This window comes from Triturus cristatus, chromosome 5_2, assembly GCF_964204655.1.
Source record: "Triturus cristatus chromosome 5_2, aTriCri1.1, whole genome shotgun sequence".
NCBI lineage: Eukaryota > Metazoa > Chordata > Amphibia > Caudata > Salamandridae > Triturus > Triturus cristatus.
In genome coordinates this window covers 253263301-253284754 of record NC_140588.1, presented here as the reverse complement: position 1 = coordinate 253284754, position 21454 = coordinate 253263301, and the positions used below count along the sequence as shown (strand labels likewise).

At 43.4% G+C, this 21454-nt stretch overlaps 1 protein-coding gene across 1 annotated transcript in view; it reads left to right on the top strand.

Annotated features, from left to right (window-relative positions):
- The window catches only part of LOC146822848 (cadherin-9-like), an 860888-nt gene that overhangs the window by 671088 nt on the left and 168346 nt on the right, over positions 1 to 21454 (top strand). Inside the window, exon 7 of the mRNA XM_085607025.1 lies at positions 12352 to 12605. Coding sequence (XP_085463151.1) covers positions 12352 to 12605 — 254 coding nt within the window. The remainder of the gene's footprint in view (positions 1 to 12351; positions 12606 to 21454) is intronic.

Sequence of the window (21454 nt, the reverse complement as noted above, 5' to 3'; positions counted from 1 at the left end):
TAAACATTCTGCAATGATTTACAAATGCAAATGTATTTTCGTTTGAAACATCAGGGGATGCTTCGTGTCTGAAGACAATATCACTTGACTACCAACGACTCATTTTGCATTCAATCATATGTTTTTGTTTTGTTGTTATGCTTATCATTCAGTCTATTCAGTCCAACATTGATTTCTTGCGATTAAGTAAGGAGTTTCTATTTGCCTTTGCTAATATTGGTTGGCCAGACAATTAAATTGCTCTTTCATAAAAAAAAGTCCCCATCGTCAAAAATGCTAAATTATACCTGCTATCTTAATATGTGAAGAAAAGCTGCTAGACAAATTCATAGTAAAACCAGCAGAAATGTGAAATAAAAGGGTAAGTAATATTACCGATTGGCGTTCACCAAAATACCGGTATTGCTTCTTTCTGTATTTTGAGTGAAAATCCCATAGTTTTTCAAGCCTTTACCAATATAATATTGAATATTCTCGGTATTCAGTGTTTTTGCAGGGATTTCTACAGCTTTTTCCCAGATCTCAGACAACTTTTTCTTGACAAATACCACCTGCGTTTAACAGTCAAAGTGAAAGTCAATTATTGGTTGGGGTGGAGGATAGTGCATCACAAGTAATATTGTCACTATTCTTGCTAGGTCCAGTAATAGCTTCAGTAATTTAAACCTGAGTTCAACCTCTGGTAGCTGTGGCATAGAAGAGGCAGGCTTCTCTTTAAAAAATTGTGTAAACCATTTCAATCAATCAATCGATCAATCAATCAGGGGGTTGTAAAGCTCGCTACTCACCCGTGAGGGTCTCAAGGCACTGGGGGGATGGGGGGAACAGCTCCGGATCAGTCGAAGAGCCAGGTCTTGAGGTCCTTCCTGAATGTGTGCAGGGTCGGGGAGCGTCTGATGTTCACAGGGAGCTCGTTCCAGGTCTTGGCCGCGATGTACGAGAAGGCTCTCCCGCCTGCTCTGCTTCTGCAGATGCGTGGGACCTCTGCCAGGGCAAGGTCGGGGGAGCGGAGGTTGCTTTTGGGTACATAGAAGGATAATCTCTCATTGAGGTATTTGGGTCCGGAGTTGTTGAGGGATTTGTAGGCGTGGGTGAGGAGTTTGAAGGTGATCCTCTTTTCGACGGGGAGCCAGTGGAGGTCTTGTGGGTGTTGGGTCATATGTTCATGGTGCAGTGTCCCGAGGATGAGTCTGGCTGCGGCGTTCTGGATGGTTTGGAGTTTGTGTAGAAGGGTTCTGTTGATTCCGATGTAGAGGGCGTTGCCGTAGTCCAGTCTGCTGGTTATAAGTGCATGTGTGACTGTCTTTCTGCAGTCGGGGGGGATCCATTTGAAGGTCTTATGGAGGATGCGCACGCAGTTGAAGCTTGCGGAGGTGACGCGTTGATCTGGCGGTTCATGGAGAGGGAGGAGTTGAGAATGATACCGAGTTTTCATGCATGGTCTGTAGGTGTGGGTGTGTTCCCGAGGGCGGTGGGCCACCAGGTGTTGTCCCAGGGAAAGGTGCAGGATCCGAGGATGAGGACCTCGGTCTTCTCAGAGTTGAGCTTCAGGCAGCTGTCTTTCATCCAGGTTGCCACGTTCTTCATTCCTTCCTGGAAGCTGAGTCTGGTCTCTTCGAGATTTTGCGTGAGTGAGAGGATGATCTGGGTGTCGTCGGCGTAGGATACAATGCTGAGTCCGTGCTGTCTGACGACGGCGAAGAGGGGGGCCATGTAGATGCTGAAGAGTGTGGGGCTGAGCGATGATCCTTGGGGTACTCCGCAGTTGATATCGGTGGGTTCGGAGAGGAAGGGAGGGAGTCTGATCCTCTGGGTTCTGCTGCAGAGGAAGGATCAGATCCAGCCAAGGGCTGTTCCTTTTATCCCCACGTCGTGAAGTCTGGCTGCGAGAGTACGGTGAGAGATGATGTCGAAGATTGAGGAGAGGTCTAGCAGGATAAGGGCCGCGGTGTGACCATGGTCGAGTAGCCTGCAGATATCGTTGGTGGCGGCGAGGAGGGAGGTCTCGGTGCTGTGGTTGCTGCGGAATCCAGACTGTGAGGCATCCATGATGGAGTTCTCTTCTATGAAGGCGTTCAGTTAGGTGTTTGCGAGTCTCTCGGTTACTTTGGTCGCGTAGGGGAGGAGAGAGAGGGGCCGGTAGTTTTTCATGTCTGTAGGGTCTGCCGTGGGTTTCTTGAGGAGGGGTTTAACCTCCGCCGCTTCCAGACATCTGGGAAGATGCCGGACCTGAAGGAGGCGTTGATGGTTTGCTGTAATTCGGGTGCGACGAGGGTGGCTGCTCTGTGGAATATGTGCGGTGGACAGGGGTCCCTGGGGGTTCCTGAGTGGGTTTCCTTCTTGGTAGCAGAGATGTGCTCTGTGGTGGCGGGATCCCAGGTCATGAAGGTAGGCTTGTCGGTGGCGTGGGTGGGGGGGTGGTGTCCAGCGTCTGTTCGCTCAAGTTGTCATAGATTGCCTTGATCTTCAGATGGAAGTAGGAGCGGAGCTTGTTGCAGAGTTACTGGGAAGGAGTGAGGTCCATGGCTTTGATGGGGGGTTTTGCGAACTGCTGTATGATGTTGAACAGTTCCTTGGCGTTGGTTGCGTTGGTCTGGACTTTGTCTCTTATGAAGCTCCATTTCGTGTCTCTTAGGTGCTGGTGGTATTTCTTCAGGGCACCCCTGTGGTTGTTACATGCTTCCACAGTTTTCTGGTTTTGCCAGGTTTTCTCTAGGTGTCTGCAGGAGCGTCTGGCATTTTGTAGTTCTGTGGTGAACCAGGCGGCCTTCAGGGGGCATTGTTTGGCGGGGCAGCGGAGGGGTGCGAGCTTGTTGGTGCAACAGGAGATCCATAAGTGCAGTTTCACAGCTGTGGCATTGGTGTCGGTCCTGGCATTGGGTGGGTCTTGGAGGAGGGTGGTGTTGAGGTGTTCCTCCGTGACCTTGCTCCAGTACCTTCATGGTGGGCGCGGGGGGGGGCTTGGGTCTGGTGGTGGTGTTGAAGGTGAAATGGACGTAGTAGTGGTCTGTCCAGTGGGGCTGGGTGGTGTGGCTGAAGCGGATGTTGGTTCCTCCAGCGAAGATGGGGTCGAGGGTGTGTCCTGCTTTGTGAGTGGGCGTGGTGACTAGCTGCTTCAGTCCGAGGTTGTCGAGGAGAGTGGTGGAGTCGGGTTCATTGCTATTGTCGAGGTGGAAGTTCAGGTCCCCGAGTAGAAGGTAGTCTGTGGAGGGGATGGCTGGGGTGCAGCGAGCTTGGCGATGGCTGTTGTGGACTGGGCGTGAGGTCCCGGCGGTCTGTAGATGAGGGTGCCGCGTAGCGTGGTCCTGGGGCTGGTCTGGATCTGGAAGTGGAGGTGTTCTGTGTTGGAGTGGGGGTTGCTCGTGCTCGATGTGGAGAGTCGGAGGGGGATCTTGTGTGCGATGGCGAGTCCTCCTCCTGGGCGGTGCGGCCGGTCCTTTCTCTGGATCTTGTAGTTGTCGGGGATGGCAGTGGCAATGTCGGGGCCAGAGGTGGAATTGGTCCAGGTTTCCGTGAAGAAGGTGACGTCGGGCGAGAGGATGTCAATCAGGTCCCAGATCTCTACGGCGTGTTGGTGGAGGGAGTGCAAGTTGAGGAGAATGCAGGTCAGGGTTTCTGTGGTGCGTACGTCAGGCGGGCCTTCGGTGGTAGTGGTGGTTGTTTCGATGGTGAATGATTTGTGGCAGAGCCTGCCAGAGAACAGTCTGTGGGTGGTGTTAGGTGAGGATCTTTCACAGTCGGTGAGTCTCCCGGGGTTGAGTGCATGCAGTGCGGTGGAGTTGTAACGGCGGGGTCCTGGAGATCCAGGGTTCCTGGCACTGGCCGCGGTTGGGTCGCGGACGGGCGCAGAGGGGCTTGCCTTAGGCGCGTCTTTGGCTGAAATAGATATGCTGCTGCAAAGAAGAACGAAGCAGGAGCTCTATGGAAGTCAGGCCTGCTGGCGATGCACCCTTGGGGACTCGGCTGGCAGATTGGTTCCGGGTCTTTGACGGTTCACTAAATAAAAAGTTAGCATACATTTTCGAGGTCCCAAATTTTAGGGTTAAACAGGAGGAGTACACTTTGTCACAACCAGGGGTCCCTGGACTTCAGGCACCAAATTTAGGGCCAAGTCTCACTCCAGCAGAAGCCACCAGCAGGACCAGGGCAGGTGCAGTTGGAATTGGTCAGCTGGACTCTTCGGTAAAGGGCTTCTACCAGCTCGTTTTGTCCCTGTAGCTTAACAGGACGTCTGCAAATTGACTCTTGGAGTCCACCATTTTGTCCTGGGTAATGTGGGAACAGGTCCAGCCTCTCAGGTATCAAAAGCAGTTGCTGTCTTTCTTCTGTCTTCAACAGTAGTGCAGAGTAGTGCTCTGAAGAGGATGCCCAGGGATGCCACTTTTCTGCCTGACACTTACCTGTGGGTAGGGGTGACTCCTGTCCCCTCCCTAACCAATAGGGAACACGTTCCCATGGGTAACAGCAGTTCCTGTGTGTCCTACTCCAAAAAATTCAACAGTACCCCTCTCTACCTAAATTTAACATGGCAGAAACTTTCTTCTCCTCTGCAGAATTCCTATGCTCACCATAGAGGGCTGAACAAGGAAATGAGCAACCCCTCCTCTGTCGTAAATCAAAAAACGATTCTGGGGGCAGCTCCTCTCCCACAGGTATCGGTGCCTGTCTGAATAGAAGGAGAAAGGCAGTGAATAGCTATAGTAAATAATAGTAAATAGTGAATAGGCAGTGAATACATATAGCTGCATCTGAGTGTGACAAGGTATAGTCCCCTTTGAGGTTAATTAAGTTCCAAGGCACTACCATATCGTCATCCTGTCAGAAGAACAGAACACCTCCCTACACCCAAGGCCTTTGTCTGGGCTCTGGTAGTAAGTTCACACCTCATCATTCAGCTCCTAGGTGACAGCTTCTAGAGGCTTAAGGCATGAAAAGGTGACTTTAAAAAGTAGATTCAGTAAAATATTCAGTATAAATCTGACCTTACCAGTGATTTGGGACTGAAATAAATATTATAAAATGTCCAAAATGAACTTTGTAGCTGTTTTCTAAATGGATATAACATTCTTCAATTTCAATATTATATCCCTATGCCTTCCAATGCAACAGCTAATCCTGCAACAGTGAAAATAGCATTTAGAACTTTGTCGATGTAAGGATATGTTTTACAGTAAGCTAATACATGTCCAACTTTTAAATGCCATGCACCCTGCATTATTGTTCATTAGGCCTCCTTGAGGTGACTTGCTAATATTTAAAAGGAGGGTTTAGGCCTGTCAAAACTGCACTTGGACAGCTTTAAAACTGCACAGACAGGCTAAAGTAGTAGGCATGCAGCCATGTTTTGCAGTGTCACTTAATTGGTGGCACAATGTGTGCCACATTCCACTAGTGACTTTTAACTTACAAACCCTGGGTACGCTTGCACCAAATACTAGAGGCAGTATGACGAATAGGAGAATAGCCAATTTCTGCCTGTTGTAGGGGTCAGAGCACGTGCACCACAGCATTGTTAGCAGGGACCCAGTCCACAGAGCAAAAAAACTACCGCATTAGTCCAGTTATACTCCCTTTAGCCTCCAGAGCACTTGGTGCGGAGCAACACAATTTTGCGCTGCTCTTGCATGCCATTCATTATAGGGTTCAGTAATCCTCGTTTTTGCATTGCACTGTTATCTCATAAGCAACCATGCAAAGTAAATAAAGATAAAATTACATTGTGGATAAAAACCCAAAGCAGTGTTTTTTCCTGAAAAACCAGCCTATACGTTTAATTTATGGCTTTATTGGAATTTACTTACAACTTGTAACTAGTGCCTTATCTTTGAGACTCAAACTGTTTGCATTAAGCAGCGATACATCACACATTGATCACATTTTCTTCAGTTCGATAACATTGTTGGTAAAACGGATCCTTTTCTGTAAATGTTTACAGATACACAAATCAATTGGTTCTCTTCATCCATAGGGCACCTACAGTGAATAATGTATGTACTGACCTCCGCTTGCAAGCCCTTTGCTTCTATAGGTGGATGAATAGCTAAAGGAGTTTTGGAAGACTACCCACGTGATTTTTTTTTACCTTCCAGAAAACCCATGCCCACCAAAGAGCAGGTGACAGATTCCTCCTGGCTGAATACTCCTATTTATTCTGTCAATCCTACCATAGGCGTTTTCTCTACTATAGACTATAAAAAGAAATTATTTGTATGTGCTATATATGTAGCCAGGATAATGTGTTCAAAAGTTCTTTCAATGTGATTTCAGCTTCTTCCTTCTCTCCTCCCCATGGAGAGTGAATAGTTCATAATGTTTCACTAGGGCCTCAATCCTGATAATGCCAACTTTTCAATGATTATTTAAATGGGTGAGTGTGCTGACCCATACCTATCTTTGTGCAGTGCTCTCTTATTGAGTTTGGAAACCCTTTAAGACCTCAAATATGTACTTAATATTAAGCACTGATCTTCCAGGATTCACAGAATAGCCCCATATTAATGAAGACTCTAGACACAATGGGCCCAAGTCACATGCTTTTGTTTTTTGCAGTGTACCCTTGTAGTATGCCTGGCTTACTCTTGACCTGCATGAGTTAACTTGGAGTACCTCTGGCTTACTCTGGAAATTCATGAGTAAGACAGGCAGACTAAAACAGAAAGTCACTCACTCATAGCACAATCTTTATGACTCAAGCCCAATGAATGAGAATGCCTAACTGTATTTAGTAGTGAAAATGACTACAAAGAGATGCATCTTTCTCCACTCTACTTCAGAGTCCCCAACCTAAAATCAGATCTAGCTGTGGGCTAGAAAGTAAAAAAAAAAAATGTCTATCAGATATTAGCTTTCATAGAGTTTCTTCATAATTTAATACACAGATTAACAAAAGTAGTCACATGTAAAAAAACATGAAATATGCTTTAAGTACTTCAAGTGAGTTCTTTGATTTCCACTAGTCAAAGAAAACTTCAGAAATACACAAGCAAATCAAAGGTTTCAAGCTTTTGTAAAACATGGTGGGCCCGATTCACAGAACTAACTTAAGACAAAATCCTAAACTTACTACCATTTTGGTATTCACAGAAGGCACTTACTCATTTTGGTATTCACAGAAGGCACTTACTCATTTCGGTATTCACAGAAGTTAGGAGTCCTAACTTTAGGACTCCTAAATGCCTTCTGTGAATACCGAAAGTCTTAAAATTAGGATTTTTCTCAGTTTAGTAGTAGTATAATTAGGACTCCTAACTTTAGGACTCCTAAATGCCTTCTGTGAATACCGAAAGTCTTAAAATTAGGATTTTTCTCAATTTAGTAGTCCTAAATTTAGGACTCCTAACTTTAGGACTCCTAAATGCCTTCTGTGAATACCGAAAGCCTTAAAATTAGGATTTTTCTCAGTTTAGGAGTCCACTCCTAACTTTACAACTACTAAACTGAGAAAAATCCTAATTTTAAGGCTTTCGGTATTCACAGAAGGCATTTAGGAGTCCTAAAGTTAGGAGTCCTAACTTCTGTGAATACCGAAATGAGTAAGTGCCTTCTGTGAATACCAAAATGAGTAAGTGTCTTCTGTGAATACCAAAATGGTAGTAAGTTTAGGATTTTGTCTTAAGTTAGTTCTGTGAATCGGGCCCAATATTTATTGATCTTCTGCAATGGTTCTTGTGGTTCCACACATCAGACATATTAGAGAAATCAGCCATTATGCACAATCATTTTCACTCCACTGGGTCTCAGGTACAGCAGATCTTCCCAATTCCTTAATTGATTCCACTCAAACTAATTTGTATCTACACATATTATGGGCATGTTTGCACACATATCTATCTCTTTTGTTGTGTAGAACTACTAGAATGGTATACAACTTCAGTCCAGTTGCCTTTGTGTCTCAGTCTTCCCACAAATCCCGCAGTCCCTTATTAACATAATTTGAACCTGTCTGAGCCACTAACTTTAATTCCTTGTACTTCACTTTAAACCCCTTTCTAGGAAGGCATAAATAGTTTTGCGAAGGAAGTGGAAAATATTGTCCAAGAAGGCTGGGAATGATCATTTGTATCCCCTGAACACTGCTACAAAGAGGCCAAAAGCAAAATATTTCCCATAAAAAACATTACAAAAAGCCCATCGCCTGATGTTACATTACTCTTGTTCTATTATGAAGTGCCCAAGTTAAATCTATCGCTATCAGACATTTAGAGGAAGAGCCATGGATGCACCTTTGTATTTAACAGGGTTATTTGGACTTAATTGTGCTATCCACATTGAACTGGTGGATTCAAACACATGTCCATATGTCCTGACAAAGCAAACACAAAGAGATGATGGACGGAGTGCTGAAACCTTTCAGACACTCGCCCCCAGTCACAGATCTGGGTTGAATCCATCATCGTTCATATGTCCTGACATACATGACAAGACAAATTCCTTTGTTTTGGATCACCTGCAGTCTTTCTATCAGCTATTTAGTAATTCTGACGTAAAAAGTGATGTAGTCTGCTCTACGGCTAACCAATGCTTCAACTGTAGGGGGCCTTGAGCTTGCTGGTATCAGAAATATAACTTTCCTAAGTTGAAACATTTGATGAGAAAGTGCTTTATTGCTGACATTACCAGGTAGGGTTTAAAGGTGTCTAGCTTTACCCGACATTTTTCTACCTCATAGAAGGAAGTACCTCGATACTAAACAGTAAAGGAGGTGGGTTTGAAATAGCAGAATTAGATATTCAATGGCCTAATACCAATGTACCTAATACTATGACCTTTATTTTTCCATATTTAAAAGCAATCATTTGTCACACTTCCACTTTTGCTGAAGCATAGGTTAATCAATCCACAGTCCTGGTTTAAAGGTGTGCAGGCTAGTAAATAGTCTGTATTAGTGTTAGGATCACTTAGTTGGTTCTGCAGCTGTAGATTTATTTGTAGTAGATAGTATGTCAACCATAGTTTGTAAACGAGTAGATAGCTTGTAAACTAGATAGTCCAACTGCCTTCAGTTTGTAAACTATTCATTACATTGTAAATGTTTCTGTTCTATTAGAATTTACATATCCTTGCTTTACTGTGGTTCAACCTCGAAGAACTCTTACAGATATTGTAGTCACATAGGGTATTTCTCTAATGTCACATGCTTTTTACTCGCAAAGTAACATTGACTGTTGGAAGATTTTATACATTTTACTATCCAGGCCTTATGTTGACTAAGATCTACTGCAATCCGATAGATTACATAGTCATTAGAGTGATGCAGAAAAATAATTTTGCAGCATTTGGTGAAGTCAAAATGGTTAAAATTGCCTAGTTTCAATGAATTATGATGACATTAATTAACATAATCAAAGTAATTTTATTTGTGGTCTGCAAATTGTGTGACCTCATTGCATGGTTGATTCTATTGATGATAAGACGTAGGGCCCCATAATAAGTGAAATGTGCAGCTTTACCAAATCATTAAATTTATTCCAAGAAGAAATGGGTAGAACATTTCATGGAGGTGGCCATTAAGAAGGGGAGGAAAGGGTACCCCAGCATCATGAGTTACCACCAGTAAAAGTTCAGAAAAAAACAGGAATTGATGGGGAACCTAGTAGCATGGGTGCCATCGAGGATTAAGTGCACCGTGATTTTCCATATTCTGACTGGCACAAATGGATCAAAGTTGAATTAATGGACATGCCAATCAGATGGTGGCTGATCATGCTGAGTGGGGACAAGCACTGGCCATGCTGGAGTTGTAGAAGTCCGACAGCTACTTAGCTTGGAGTCTACCACTTTGCCTCTTGTCTTGTGCTGAATCCATGCCTACCAAAGTGGCTAGCCCTACTTGATCACTGTGCTAATCTCTGAGCATTCCGTACTATGTGAGCATTACCTGAATGTCCACTAACATTTCAAAATTCTGCCTTCTATTGTGCAATTGAAGTTTTTGTTGGACTTTGGGTTAAGGTGCTTGTTTTAGAATCATATAGTAGCAAATAGTTAACACATTCATAATATGCCCTGATAACAAACAAATCAGCAAACTTACTAAGAAAATACCTCTATGCAAATATACTCACAAATACACATAGCCAAAGCAGAGGTCTATATCAGCAAAGTAATACTGACCACCAATTAAATATAGGCAAGTAGTCAATAGTTTTGGCCTGTATGTTCTCTGCACAAGTTGGGATTGGGCAAGCACATGTAGCAACAACAGTCGACTGCAGTGCTAATTGGTGCAGGTTTTTTCAGAGCACTATGACTTACATTTGGTGGCTGTTTAGGATTCTTTCTTTGTGATTGCCTTGCCTTTGCAGTGCAGAAATAGTTGTACATTTTTCAAGAATGAACCGCTGCTGTTGAGTGGCATTAGTTAACTGTGAGAGGAATGCATGTGTTATTTCAAGAATGACACTGCTACCACTGAAAAGAGGCAGTGGGACCACTGGCAATGGAGACCTACCCCTGACCCCTCCATACTTCCAAGCAGGGATAGCCACTTGATCACTTTCCAGTGGTAAGTTTGGGCTTCAGTGGTAAGGTCACTGATGTACTTCAGGTCTCCTCCTTCTGACCCATTCAGCAGTGTAGAACAAGCTCCCCCGTTGGTTTGGCATTAGTGTAGCCTGATTTAGAAACACAGGCAAAATTAATGGAGGAGCTCTTATTTTGGGCAATGGCTATAAATTAAACTATTCAGTCATGTTCATGAATAATGGGGCAGCATTGGTGGTTGCAGTAGATAGGGACTACACCAGTGCCAGCTACCATCAGCTTTGGGCCCTTGCACTTATGTGTTTTTTAAACATTCATTCTTGGCAGCTGTAGACATGTCACAATATATAGAAGACCTGATTGCACTTAAAACACTCACCAAGGTCTTAAGGTCCCAAGAACAGTGTATTAGTATCCCTGCTCAGCTGCTGGCTTCCCAAGAATGCCAATCGCATCTGTATCTGGGTGCACAAGTCTCACTGTTTGTCAAACTACCAAAATATGAACGGTCTTGTTAAAGCAATCAAGAAAAAAATGTGTGAAAGGTCAGAAAGTACCTCACGTAAGCACCACCAAGGAAGCTGCTGGTTGGTACTCACCAGTTTGTTCACATTTCCATCATTGGTAACTTCCATGACCGTGAAAAGAAAAAGTAAATAAGTGTCAAGATAATGCTCAAGAGGTGAAGAAAGAAACAGAAATGATATGTGAGAGAATACACAAACAAGTGCTAGTGTCATTCAATGCCACTGGACCCCGTAGTGATTAAAGAGCTTAATTTGCTTCTCCAAGCTAAAATGAGTTGTAACTCTCTTACATTTAGGAGAGGCCAACATGTTTCATTGCAAGTACCTTGCAGCAATTTCATCAGGGCTTTGGGGACCATTCGTTACCTCACTTATACTGCAAGCTTAGCCAGGTGGTTGCTATCTGGATTCATACCAGCAACGCAACTCCTGGGGAGTGTTCCCACTTTTTAGCCACACATCCCCTGTAAATAGTCACAATCGCCGCTCATCGACCGCTATCTAAGGGCGTAACCGGCTTTAGTGCGCTACTTCAAGCGCGTTTGCCAGAAGGACCTGGATAGCCCCGCCCCGTAGACATGTGACAAACATTCTGTGGGAGTAAATCAGAAAAATTCTCAAAATGCAGCTGCTCCTAAAAGACAACCTGGAATCCCAGAGCTATACAGCAAGATGTAAAGACCACAGATAAAAACGAAGTCACTCATAGTGACTCTTCAAATTCATAAGGAGATGGAGGGAATTTAAGGGAAAGGCACAGGAGGCAAGAGAAGGAGTGGAAGCAAGAGCAGCAGAATTCAGATCATAACTGATAAATTGAGAGACTGAGAAAAAACTAGAAGAGACAGACAAAAGGGAGTGGCAAAAGATAAAATTAAGGTAAAACAACAAGCAAGCAGGGTAAGACTCACTGAGTAGCAAAGATTCAGAGATACCATAAGGAAGCGAAGAATTTCTAAAGCATTAGAAATAGATACATTAAAACAATAAAAAAGAAAGAGATTAAACTGTGAGGTGTGAACGATACGTGGCATGGGTTTTAACAGTAGTACCCAAAACGGAATGATAAATAGACAGCGAGGGGAACAGAGAGCTGTTGTGAAAAACTGACGTTTTTAACTGACTTGTGTGTTTTCTTATATACATTTATCAGAATGTCTTTTACGTTTAGACATTCATTTTTCCATTTACATAGGGTTATCAGAAAAGTGTTTATGATGAAGCCTATGCAACGTGTAACAATAAGGTACAGCAAGAAGCGGCATAGTGTATTGCTTTTGTAAGCAAAATGTACATTTTAAATAACGCCTAATTAAACACAATGTTCTTACTCTTCCTTCAGCAATTGGATTTTGAGAATAATATGATCATCACCTTTGAAGTGGCGGCGTTCAACACCCACCCAGACCCGCGCTTTTACCACCTGGGGCCTTTTAAAGACACTGCTATGGTCAAAGTGTACCTGCAGGACGTGGACGAGCCGCCTGTGTTCACGAGACATTTCTATGTGATGGAAGTCGATGAAGATGCCAAAGAAGGCAGCATTGTTGGAAAGGTAACAGCTAAAGACCCCGACGCTGCCAAGAACCCGGTAATGTAAGTGTCATGTAGTATTTATGAAGATGACTCAGCAAAAAACAATGTACTCAAATTAACTGAAATTAAAAGTGTCTGTTCATTCTTAGTGCAGCAGTGCTCCTGTGAGGTATTCCGTATGGTAATAAAACAATATATTATAAACTGAGAACAGTTATATGAATCAGTTGGGACTCAGAAAACTGTTATCAAATTAATATCTTCGGCGTTCCCTCCTGTCTGCCCAGTGTTTACGTATGAGAATACGTAAAAGAGAAGTGAGAGATTTATAATATACAGGGAGAGAGGCCACAGTCTTTGACAGAACAGCAAATGTTCTACCACAAGTGCTAAATACTCTCTGACCCACAGAGATAAGCTGGTGTCTGCGATGGATACACTGACTCACACCAGTGCCTGTGATGTGTACATTGACTCACCCTTGGTAGCACAGTCTAAGCAGCAAGAAAGGTAGTATGCATCATGATGCTAGCCAAACAAAAATATTAATATAAATAATTTAAAGGCACAAACAAAGTAGGTTAAAATGAAAGTATTTAATACAATAGGATACATCTTATAGTAGAGAACATTGTATGAAATTGTTTTAAAAGTACCAAAAGACACTAGTGACTTAAGTTGCTAAAAACATTGTCCAGTGTCCCTCAGGAAACTCAGTGTGCAGTTTCAGTCAAATCAGCAGGATGAAACATGCTATCTCTTCCACAGAATCTGCACCAAATTGCAGTGGCGGTCATGATAATTTTCATTATGTTTGCTGCGGCTTTGAAGCTGCAGCTCAAAACATCAGACTTGATTTCTTCTTCTACATTTCCTTGATAGGATAAACAGAGAGCAAAGACTTGTCCATGTTACTTTTGTCTCAAAGAAACACAGCGTGTTAAAGATCAGGTGAAGTGGTAAAAAATGCCGGGTCACCCACAGACTGCTATCCATTGAAGTGGGGTCACAGCTGGATTCAGGTAACTGTAAGACGTTAGGCTCTGAGTGAAGATGTGGTAACGTCTGCGACTAGGTGCAGGTACCACTTGTTGAAGTAGGTTAAACAGGTTGATTAATTTGGGTTGCTGAGATGAGTGTTTTGTGAATTAAAAAACTATTTAGGGATAAGATGCACCAACACCACAATTATACATAAAAATGGATGTATGGATATGATGCACATAGGTCCGATTAAAAATTATGGGTTTGTTCAGTACTAGTGTCACCGAACCTCACACCCTTCATTCAGTCTCAGTGAATTGCAGCTACCTCTTATTCAACTCCTCAGAGACTCCCAATATCCAAATCTCCACACGTCTTGGGAAGCCAAGCATTTATTTTCTTCAGGAACACAGGTTAGTTTTTCTTTTTTACAGTTCCAATCAGGCACTATCCCATGAGTCTTTAAATAGGAGATCTAATTTATCATTAACATTTCTACACCAATTCCTAAATAAAACCCTGCACTTACTACTCCTACATTTGTATCAGTATGGAATGTTTGATACTCAGGGAATGCATTTTGGGGTACAAGATATTTTTCAAAGACCTATATATTACATCAACCTAGATGCATATCTTTGCTGCTGTGTGGAGTTCCTTCTTCTAAATACTCCGTCCATATCAATTTCAACATTATGAATAACAAAGTGTTGCAAAGTCATCCTTGTGCCCTGGGCACCTTCCATTTTTTGCTGACTGGTACTGGTGGTAACTGACTCTGACTTTTCCTGGGGTCTGTTTAACCTGGCTTAGGGCCAGTGCTTTGCTGAAGACACATTCAGAATACAGTGAAAACACCTACTAGTTTACACTATAGGTTAGGGTACCTCTATGACTGGCATCACCTCCCCTCTAAGGCCCTAAGACATAATAGGGCAGTGGGATCAACACTACCTTTAAGTCCCTAGTATATAATAGGACATGGTAGTTTATAGATCAGCAGCCCTTTCTACGCTTGCATGTGCGCGCTGCGGAGGCCTGAGGTCAGTTTAAAAGCAGCCCTGTTTTGCAGGACTGCATTAAAAATGCTAATTGTGCGCAAACTCGACTTTGGTGTTTGGGGCTCTCAAAAATATAAAAAGTACAATGTGTTGGCATATTAGATGCCCCCAGGGTCTCCCCTAGGTTTCCCAGTGGTGGGGGATCAGGTATCTATAAGGAGGACCCTTATAAAATAAGTTTTATATGCCTTGGGGTTAGTGAAATTGTACATTTCACTCCCCACATTATACTAAAGTGCTTCCCAAAATCAACGTTTATGCTAGGAGCACTGTGGAGTCAGTCCAAAGTCTCCCCAAGGCATCTCAGGGGTGTGGTGTCCTGTAGATATGGGCAGGGTTCTCATAAAGTATGTTTTATAAGCCCTGATGTTGGAAAATGTTCCCAAGTCCCCTTTGCAAATTCCAAGCCACATAGGTTAACATGGCAAGGCATAATTAACTAATAATTCCTGCTATGAGAATCCTTCAAGGACTTACTAGAATGGTATTGATAAACCCAACAATATGCTATTGTTGAATTTATCATAAAATGTACAGACAAGAAGTTATAAGACTTTCTTGTCTGTAAGCCAAAATTCAGCCTTCCAGTCATCTGTCCTGAGTGGTCACAGAGACTGGATTAGCCAGGCTGCTTTGCTGAGGTGATAAATAGCCCCTGGGATTAAAGAACCATTCTGGGAGGAGAGGTTACTGCTCCGTAGGAATGTCAGAGTTAGGGAAAGGGGTCATAAACAATAATCTTCAATAGAAGGAGGAGACAGGCAGGAGAAACCAGTTTCAATTACACCCCTCCTTTTTGAGGCCAGCCAGTATGCAAGCTTAAGGAAGGAATCTGCAGATGCCAGGGGGAGGAAAGATATGGAGATGAGCCATTCCGGAGGGTTAGTTTAGTTAGCTCTTACCTCTCTGCTGGGACTTCGGGGCATATTATCAAGCCCAATTCCGCCTCTTTAGCGGCCATTTTCGGCCGAAAAGCAGCTATTTATATATCGCAAAATTATCAAGGACACGCTAACATGTGTTTCCTTGAGTAAGCAGCTCTTTTTACTCCACATTGCATGTCAGCAATTATTATTGTTAATGACATGCAAACACTTGCTAACTCTGCATCTCATATTAACAAGGCTGCCCCTGAACCATGATGCGAGAGGAAAAGGCGCCTAAGCCCCCTTTATCGCAGGATTTAACTCCTGCAAAATTTCTGACTTAGCCATCTCTTCCATGAGAGGTGGATTGATGGGCTAAGTCCACCACGGCCTATTAGCAAGGATATCACTATCGCTGATGTTTTATTGCTGAATTTCCAGGAATATTCCTGCATTTCGCCACTATTGCTGGATTTCATATCACCAATGTGCAAAGCGTTGTTAATACAGCGTTATATTGGCGATGAAATCCAGCGATAGCCGGCAATAGAATAGAAAGCGCTAAACGCATTTATCGATAATTATCGCTACTTGTTGTAAATATGCCCCTGAAACTCTATGGAATTTTGGAGAAATAGAGTTTTCTGGGGACCATTTTGATACACTTGGGAGGAAATGGTCATGCTCTGGGGTGTCGTTCCGCACCTCATTGGACAGGAGATCCTCCTGTGTGACCCCAGAGAACACTAAATAGGTATCTGAGAGGGGCAGGGTCTCTCAAATCAGCTACTTTAAAAAAGAAGAAGAAGCGTTTATGCTGAGAAGTTTGATATGCACCAACCAGGCCCTGCACTCTGACTGGCTTCGCCTGCTTCATAATCTGGAACTACAGCCCTGTGGAACTACCTTGCTTCAGAAGGACTAAAGAATGGACTTCCTGCAAGCTACATGTTAACAGAGCTCACCCGGACCATCACCACCAAGAATTCCAAGCCTGGAGTACTACCAGTGGATGTGTAAGGGTGTTGTTCAAGTGGATTGTGGGAATTGAAGTCCCAAACTTTCAATGACCATCTTGGAGCTTCCAGACCCTCGGAGTAATTTTTTGACACTTTAGGACCCTCAAAGGAACTTCAGGAAGAAGTTTCAGAAGTTTGAAGAACTTTGGAGCTACTTTGGAAATAAGCTCTATAAGTGGACTAACTCGACTTGGCCAGACCCTCAACTGCGAGCTGGCCTGCCGTCCAGGTTCGTCTCGCTGAAAGTTGGCGGAAACCCGACCCTGCGAACATTCACCAAAGTCGGCCTGGTGAAGAGCAGCGAGGGACCCCTGAAGAAAAATCTCCATAAAAGTTTCTAAGTCTGAACATAGGAGAGGTGACCGGTACCAACCACGACAGTTAAGCAGCCCACTTTCAGCTGCGAGCCAGCCTGGATCACTGTTTCGTTCCGCTGGTAAGCTCCGGAGGTCTGACTTCCATAGGTTACACCAGTAGATCGTCACAAGGTAAGCCGGCGAACCCTCACCGAATCCAGACAGGCTGAGAGCTTCGAGGGACCCCAGGAAGAAAAGCTCCAGAAGAGTTTTTAAGTCAGACGATAAAATCTTTGACCGAGACCTACTGAGATCGGTAGCCGCGCATGGCTCCATCACGGTTTGCCTGAAACTTTGACTTTGTCTCGGTCTAGCGCAATCAGATGTCCCAATAGGCACTATATGTTTATAAGTGCTATATAGTGCTAGATCTTTAAAAAATCATATTTGCAGTTCCCTACATTAGATTTTTTTCATTTTGGTGTCATTTTAAAGATAAAAATCCATCAGCTTTTTAAAATTTGGTGTTGGATTTTTATTATGTGTTGTGTCATAATTATTTACTGAATTGGTGTTTAAATGCATTTCATACCTGTTTTTGAAGTTAACCCTGCCTGCCCGCAGCCAAGCGACCAAGGGTGAGCATGGAAATTACAAAAAAGACACATTCTGAGCCCTATACTGTGTTAGTGGCACTATTGCTAGTGGGAGATGCATATTTACCACTACTAATAACCCACTTTCCAACACAGAGAAAACCTATTTCCCTTGGTATAACCTAGGATTCCCACAAAGAGTTTGGCCTGAAAAGTCTATGGTGGCTTGCCCAGTGAATATAAAATGATGTTGCTAGTTCTAATTATAATCTAAGAATTATTTTCCATGCTGATATCAGGCTCTTATCCACCTCTGCTGTTTAATGTGAGGACTCCCTTCAAGCTCCTGTTGGAAAGCAGCATCATTCTTTTTTTTTTAAAACAGCCCAAATGGGCAGATAATGTGACACAGTCAGTGGAAATAAAACAAAATCTGCAGGAAAAGTTGCAAGAAATTGCAGAAGGATTTCCTAGAGTCTACAAGAAATATCAGAATCTCTGCATATCTGCTATAAAAATGTGCATTCCATATGTATGAAAAATAAAACTAAGCACATTAAACTTCACTTGATTTGTTTTTCCAGTCTTGAATGTTTGTGTCAAGAGCAAGTTTGTAATAGTTTTTTTTTTTCATTTTGGTGTAATATGTTGCATTCAGCGGAGGACAGAAACCTATTGCATTGACGCAGGATGAATAGGAAATAAGATGAATAGAAGTTATAACCTAATTACTTTAATAAGGTCGAAGATACTTGCAGTCAAAGGTTTCAAAATGAATGCAAAGATTAATAATTCAGGGAACTCTTGAAATCTGATCTTTTATGTGTATGGTGATCACAAACCATCTACCACAGAGGACTCATTGAAGAATGTCAGCTAAAACCCTTCGTTTTCATCCACCTGGACTCTATCCTCTAATAAAACAGTGTTTTATTCTCACTCTTAAGTGTCCCTGGTGACCTCCCTGCGAAGGCAAATTACAGTAGAAATAAAATAAATATCGTTCTGCGTCACTTGTGGCCTTCCAGCAAAAGAGTGGAGATGTTGAACTGCTGTGGATTTGTGAAATTTTGTTTTTAGCATAATAGCACTTTTAGTTCAGGATGCATTGTATAACCTTGCTTTGCCACCGTAATGTTCTTGCAAAAGACATTTGCAATGCTCTGAGACTGAACCTACGGAAGAGCAGTGGATCCCATCAGCTCACTGTCCATCTAGCTCCAACTCACCTAACCCCAAAGAATGCAGGGCCTTTTGGCCCATAGGCCTGGGGAGAGGAATGAGCCACCCACTCCTGTTTTCCCTCACTATATAGTAATCGTAGAGTCCTCCCCAGCCTGGGAGCATGCAGAGGACCATGCCACACACGGAGCTCTGGTTTGCTCATCTTTATTCACCTGCATGCAAACGTGAAATGGATGGCCTGCATCATGAACTTTGTTGACCTCACTCAGACACACGCAGATACCTCCCAGTCAATTACTTAATGCTTGTAAGGAGTCCATTGAGGACACCTAGAGTCCTTGTGCAGATATGCACAAGACACAAAATCTTCCCCTTTGTTAATCAAAAAGTGCAGATGCTTAAAGTGCGGAGAATCTCGGGTTATGGTCTTTCCAGGTCACTGAGTGGTCACCATGTATCCTTTACTGCCCACAACTTTCATTGGCTTAGAGTCAATGGAGCCTCAATTTTACAGGTCCATTTTTGCTTGACAAGGATTGGGTATCCTTTTCCAAAAACCTTGTTCTGAACGCATCGGCGCTTGTCATCATAAGTCTTCATCCTGCTCTTGTTGGAAGTGTCAGTGACACAAACCTCGTCCGGGTTGACTGACCAGCTAGTAGCCCATTTTTTAAATGGCCATCTACCAAGTATCCACACACTTTTCTCACTAACTCCACAAGTGGACAGATAACCAGGGGGGTCAATAGATGAATCCCTACCAATGTACACCCTGAAATGATAGACATATCCAATACTACTTTCAGACAGAATATTCATCTTAATTTCATCACGTGCCCTCTTGCTAGGAATGTACTGCTTAAAAACCAAAAGGCCCTTGAACAAGACCAAAGACTCATCCACAGCTAGTTCCTTTCCTGGAACACAGATCTCTGAAAAGCTATCTACAAACTAATCAATAACAGGCCGAATCTTAAAGAGACGGTCACAATCGGGGTGATCCCGTGGCAGTGTTGAAGCATTATCAACAAGATGCAGCATCCGAAGCAGAAATCAATATCGATCACAACTCATGGTTGCATGAAATATAGTAGTTGCCATCAGGGGACTAGTAGACTAATCTGAAGCCAGCGACGGCTTCCTTATCAATCCAACAAAGTTAAGCCCCAGAACTTCTTCTCCTCATCCAGATTTGTGGTAGTCCGCTGGGTAGCTCGAGAGTGGGGCTTAAGTCTGGCACTGTTCTCCCTCAATTACTGTTTAGCATACAACTTAGTCTGGGCAACAATCGCGCCCAAGAATACATCGTTCATAAACAACTGAAAAAAATGATAGGCAAAACGTTTTCAATGCTCACCCTAAACCCTCCAACACCACTAAAGGCAGGTAACACAGGCTGCCCCATGCTTGGGGCAACCCAGAGTTCAGCACTTGCAATGGGAAGCATTCCAGCCCCAGGCAACCATCCAGATTCCTCTTGCTGCACTATCAGCATTTCAGTGTCCTCCTCTAAAAATGGCGCTTCATCTGCACTGAGAGTGGCTTCATCATCAGAGGATTCCTCTGGGACAGAAAACACACTGCCAGAATCTTGAATTTCCTCCTCTGTCTGAGATGCAGAGTCAGTCTCAGAACCCTGTTCAGAGGAAGTTTCAAAAATCAAACCAACAGCCTGCAGAGCGGTTAACCTCTGGTCAGTCATAATCCTTACTCATTGAAGTAACCAAACAAATAAGCCAACAATAGACAACATTGTGTAACTTAATAAACAAAGTGTGGCTTTATCAAACAAAAAGTGAAACTACAGGCATATGGTAATCTGAAAGGGAAATGTAATCAGTACAAAGCACACAAAAAACGATGTACTCAAACACAATACCACTCACTTGCCAGAGACAGTTACCCTCAGGATCACCTACACCTACTCTGCAAGCACCAACAATATCTAACTAGGAAGGAAAAACAAAAACAAAATTATACACAATACATATCTTGCACAAATCCAAGGAGAAACTGACACACAATAAAACAGAAGCTAAATATGCTGCTATTTAAACACCATAAATAAAAACGCATTCATGCAGGGCAATGACACTCATTTGAAGTAAGCAGTACAAAAAACATTTTCTTACCACACACATGCAACTACACAAACTGCAGCTCTACCAGTGCTGAAACTGCAAGCAGGAGTCACCACCAAGGAAATCAGAAGCTTACAAATGCTTAGCATTATAAATCACTATGAAGTCTGACCGTGGAGGCAGATCGGCATCACTAATGTTGGACCAAAGCAAAGGCAAGAAATTGCCACACTAGAGCAGAGTGACCCTTATCCCAGCCAAACACCACTTCACACACACCACCAGCCAAATACCAGCCACACACTTCACTAGCCAGAATCCAGTCCACACACACCGTGAGCTAAATCCACAGTTCAAACATACCATCAGCCAAATGCCAGCCCACATACACTGCCAGCCAAATGCTAATACCATCACACTCCAGTTCATACACACACACACATACAAACCTTTCCTGGTGTCTAGTGGTTTTTTGTTCCCCCTCGGAGGCAGATGGGTCTAGAAATATAGCCGACCTGCCCCCTGGGGGCAGGTAGAATATGGCCAAAACATTGCCCCAATAAAGGGGAGCGACCCTTGCCCTAAGGGCCGCTCATCAACATGCACATAAAATTATCCCTTGTGTCTAGTGGCTTTCTGACCCCTTGGGGGCAGACAGGCCTACAAATATGGCCGCTCTGCCCTCCTTGGGGGCAGAAACTGCCAAAATATGTGCCCAAATAAAAGGAGAGCAACCCTTGCCAATCTGTCCCAGGGAAACAGGAATAGGCAAAATATGTGCCCAAATAAAAGGGGAGAAACCCTTGCCAAAGGGGCTACTC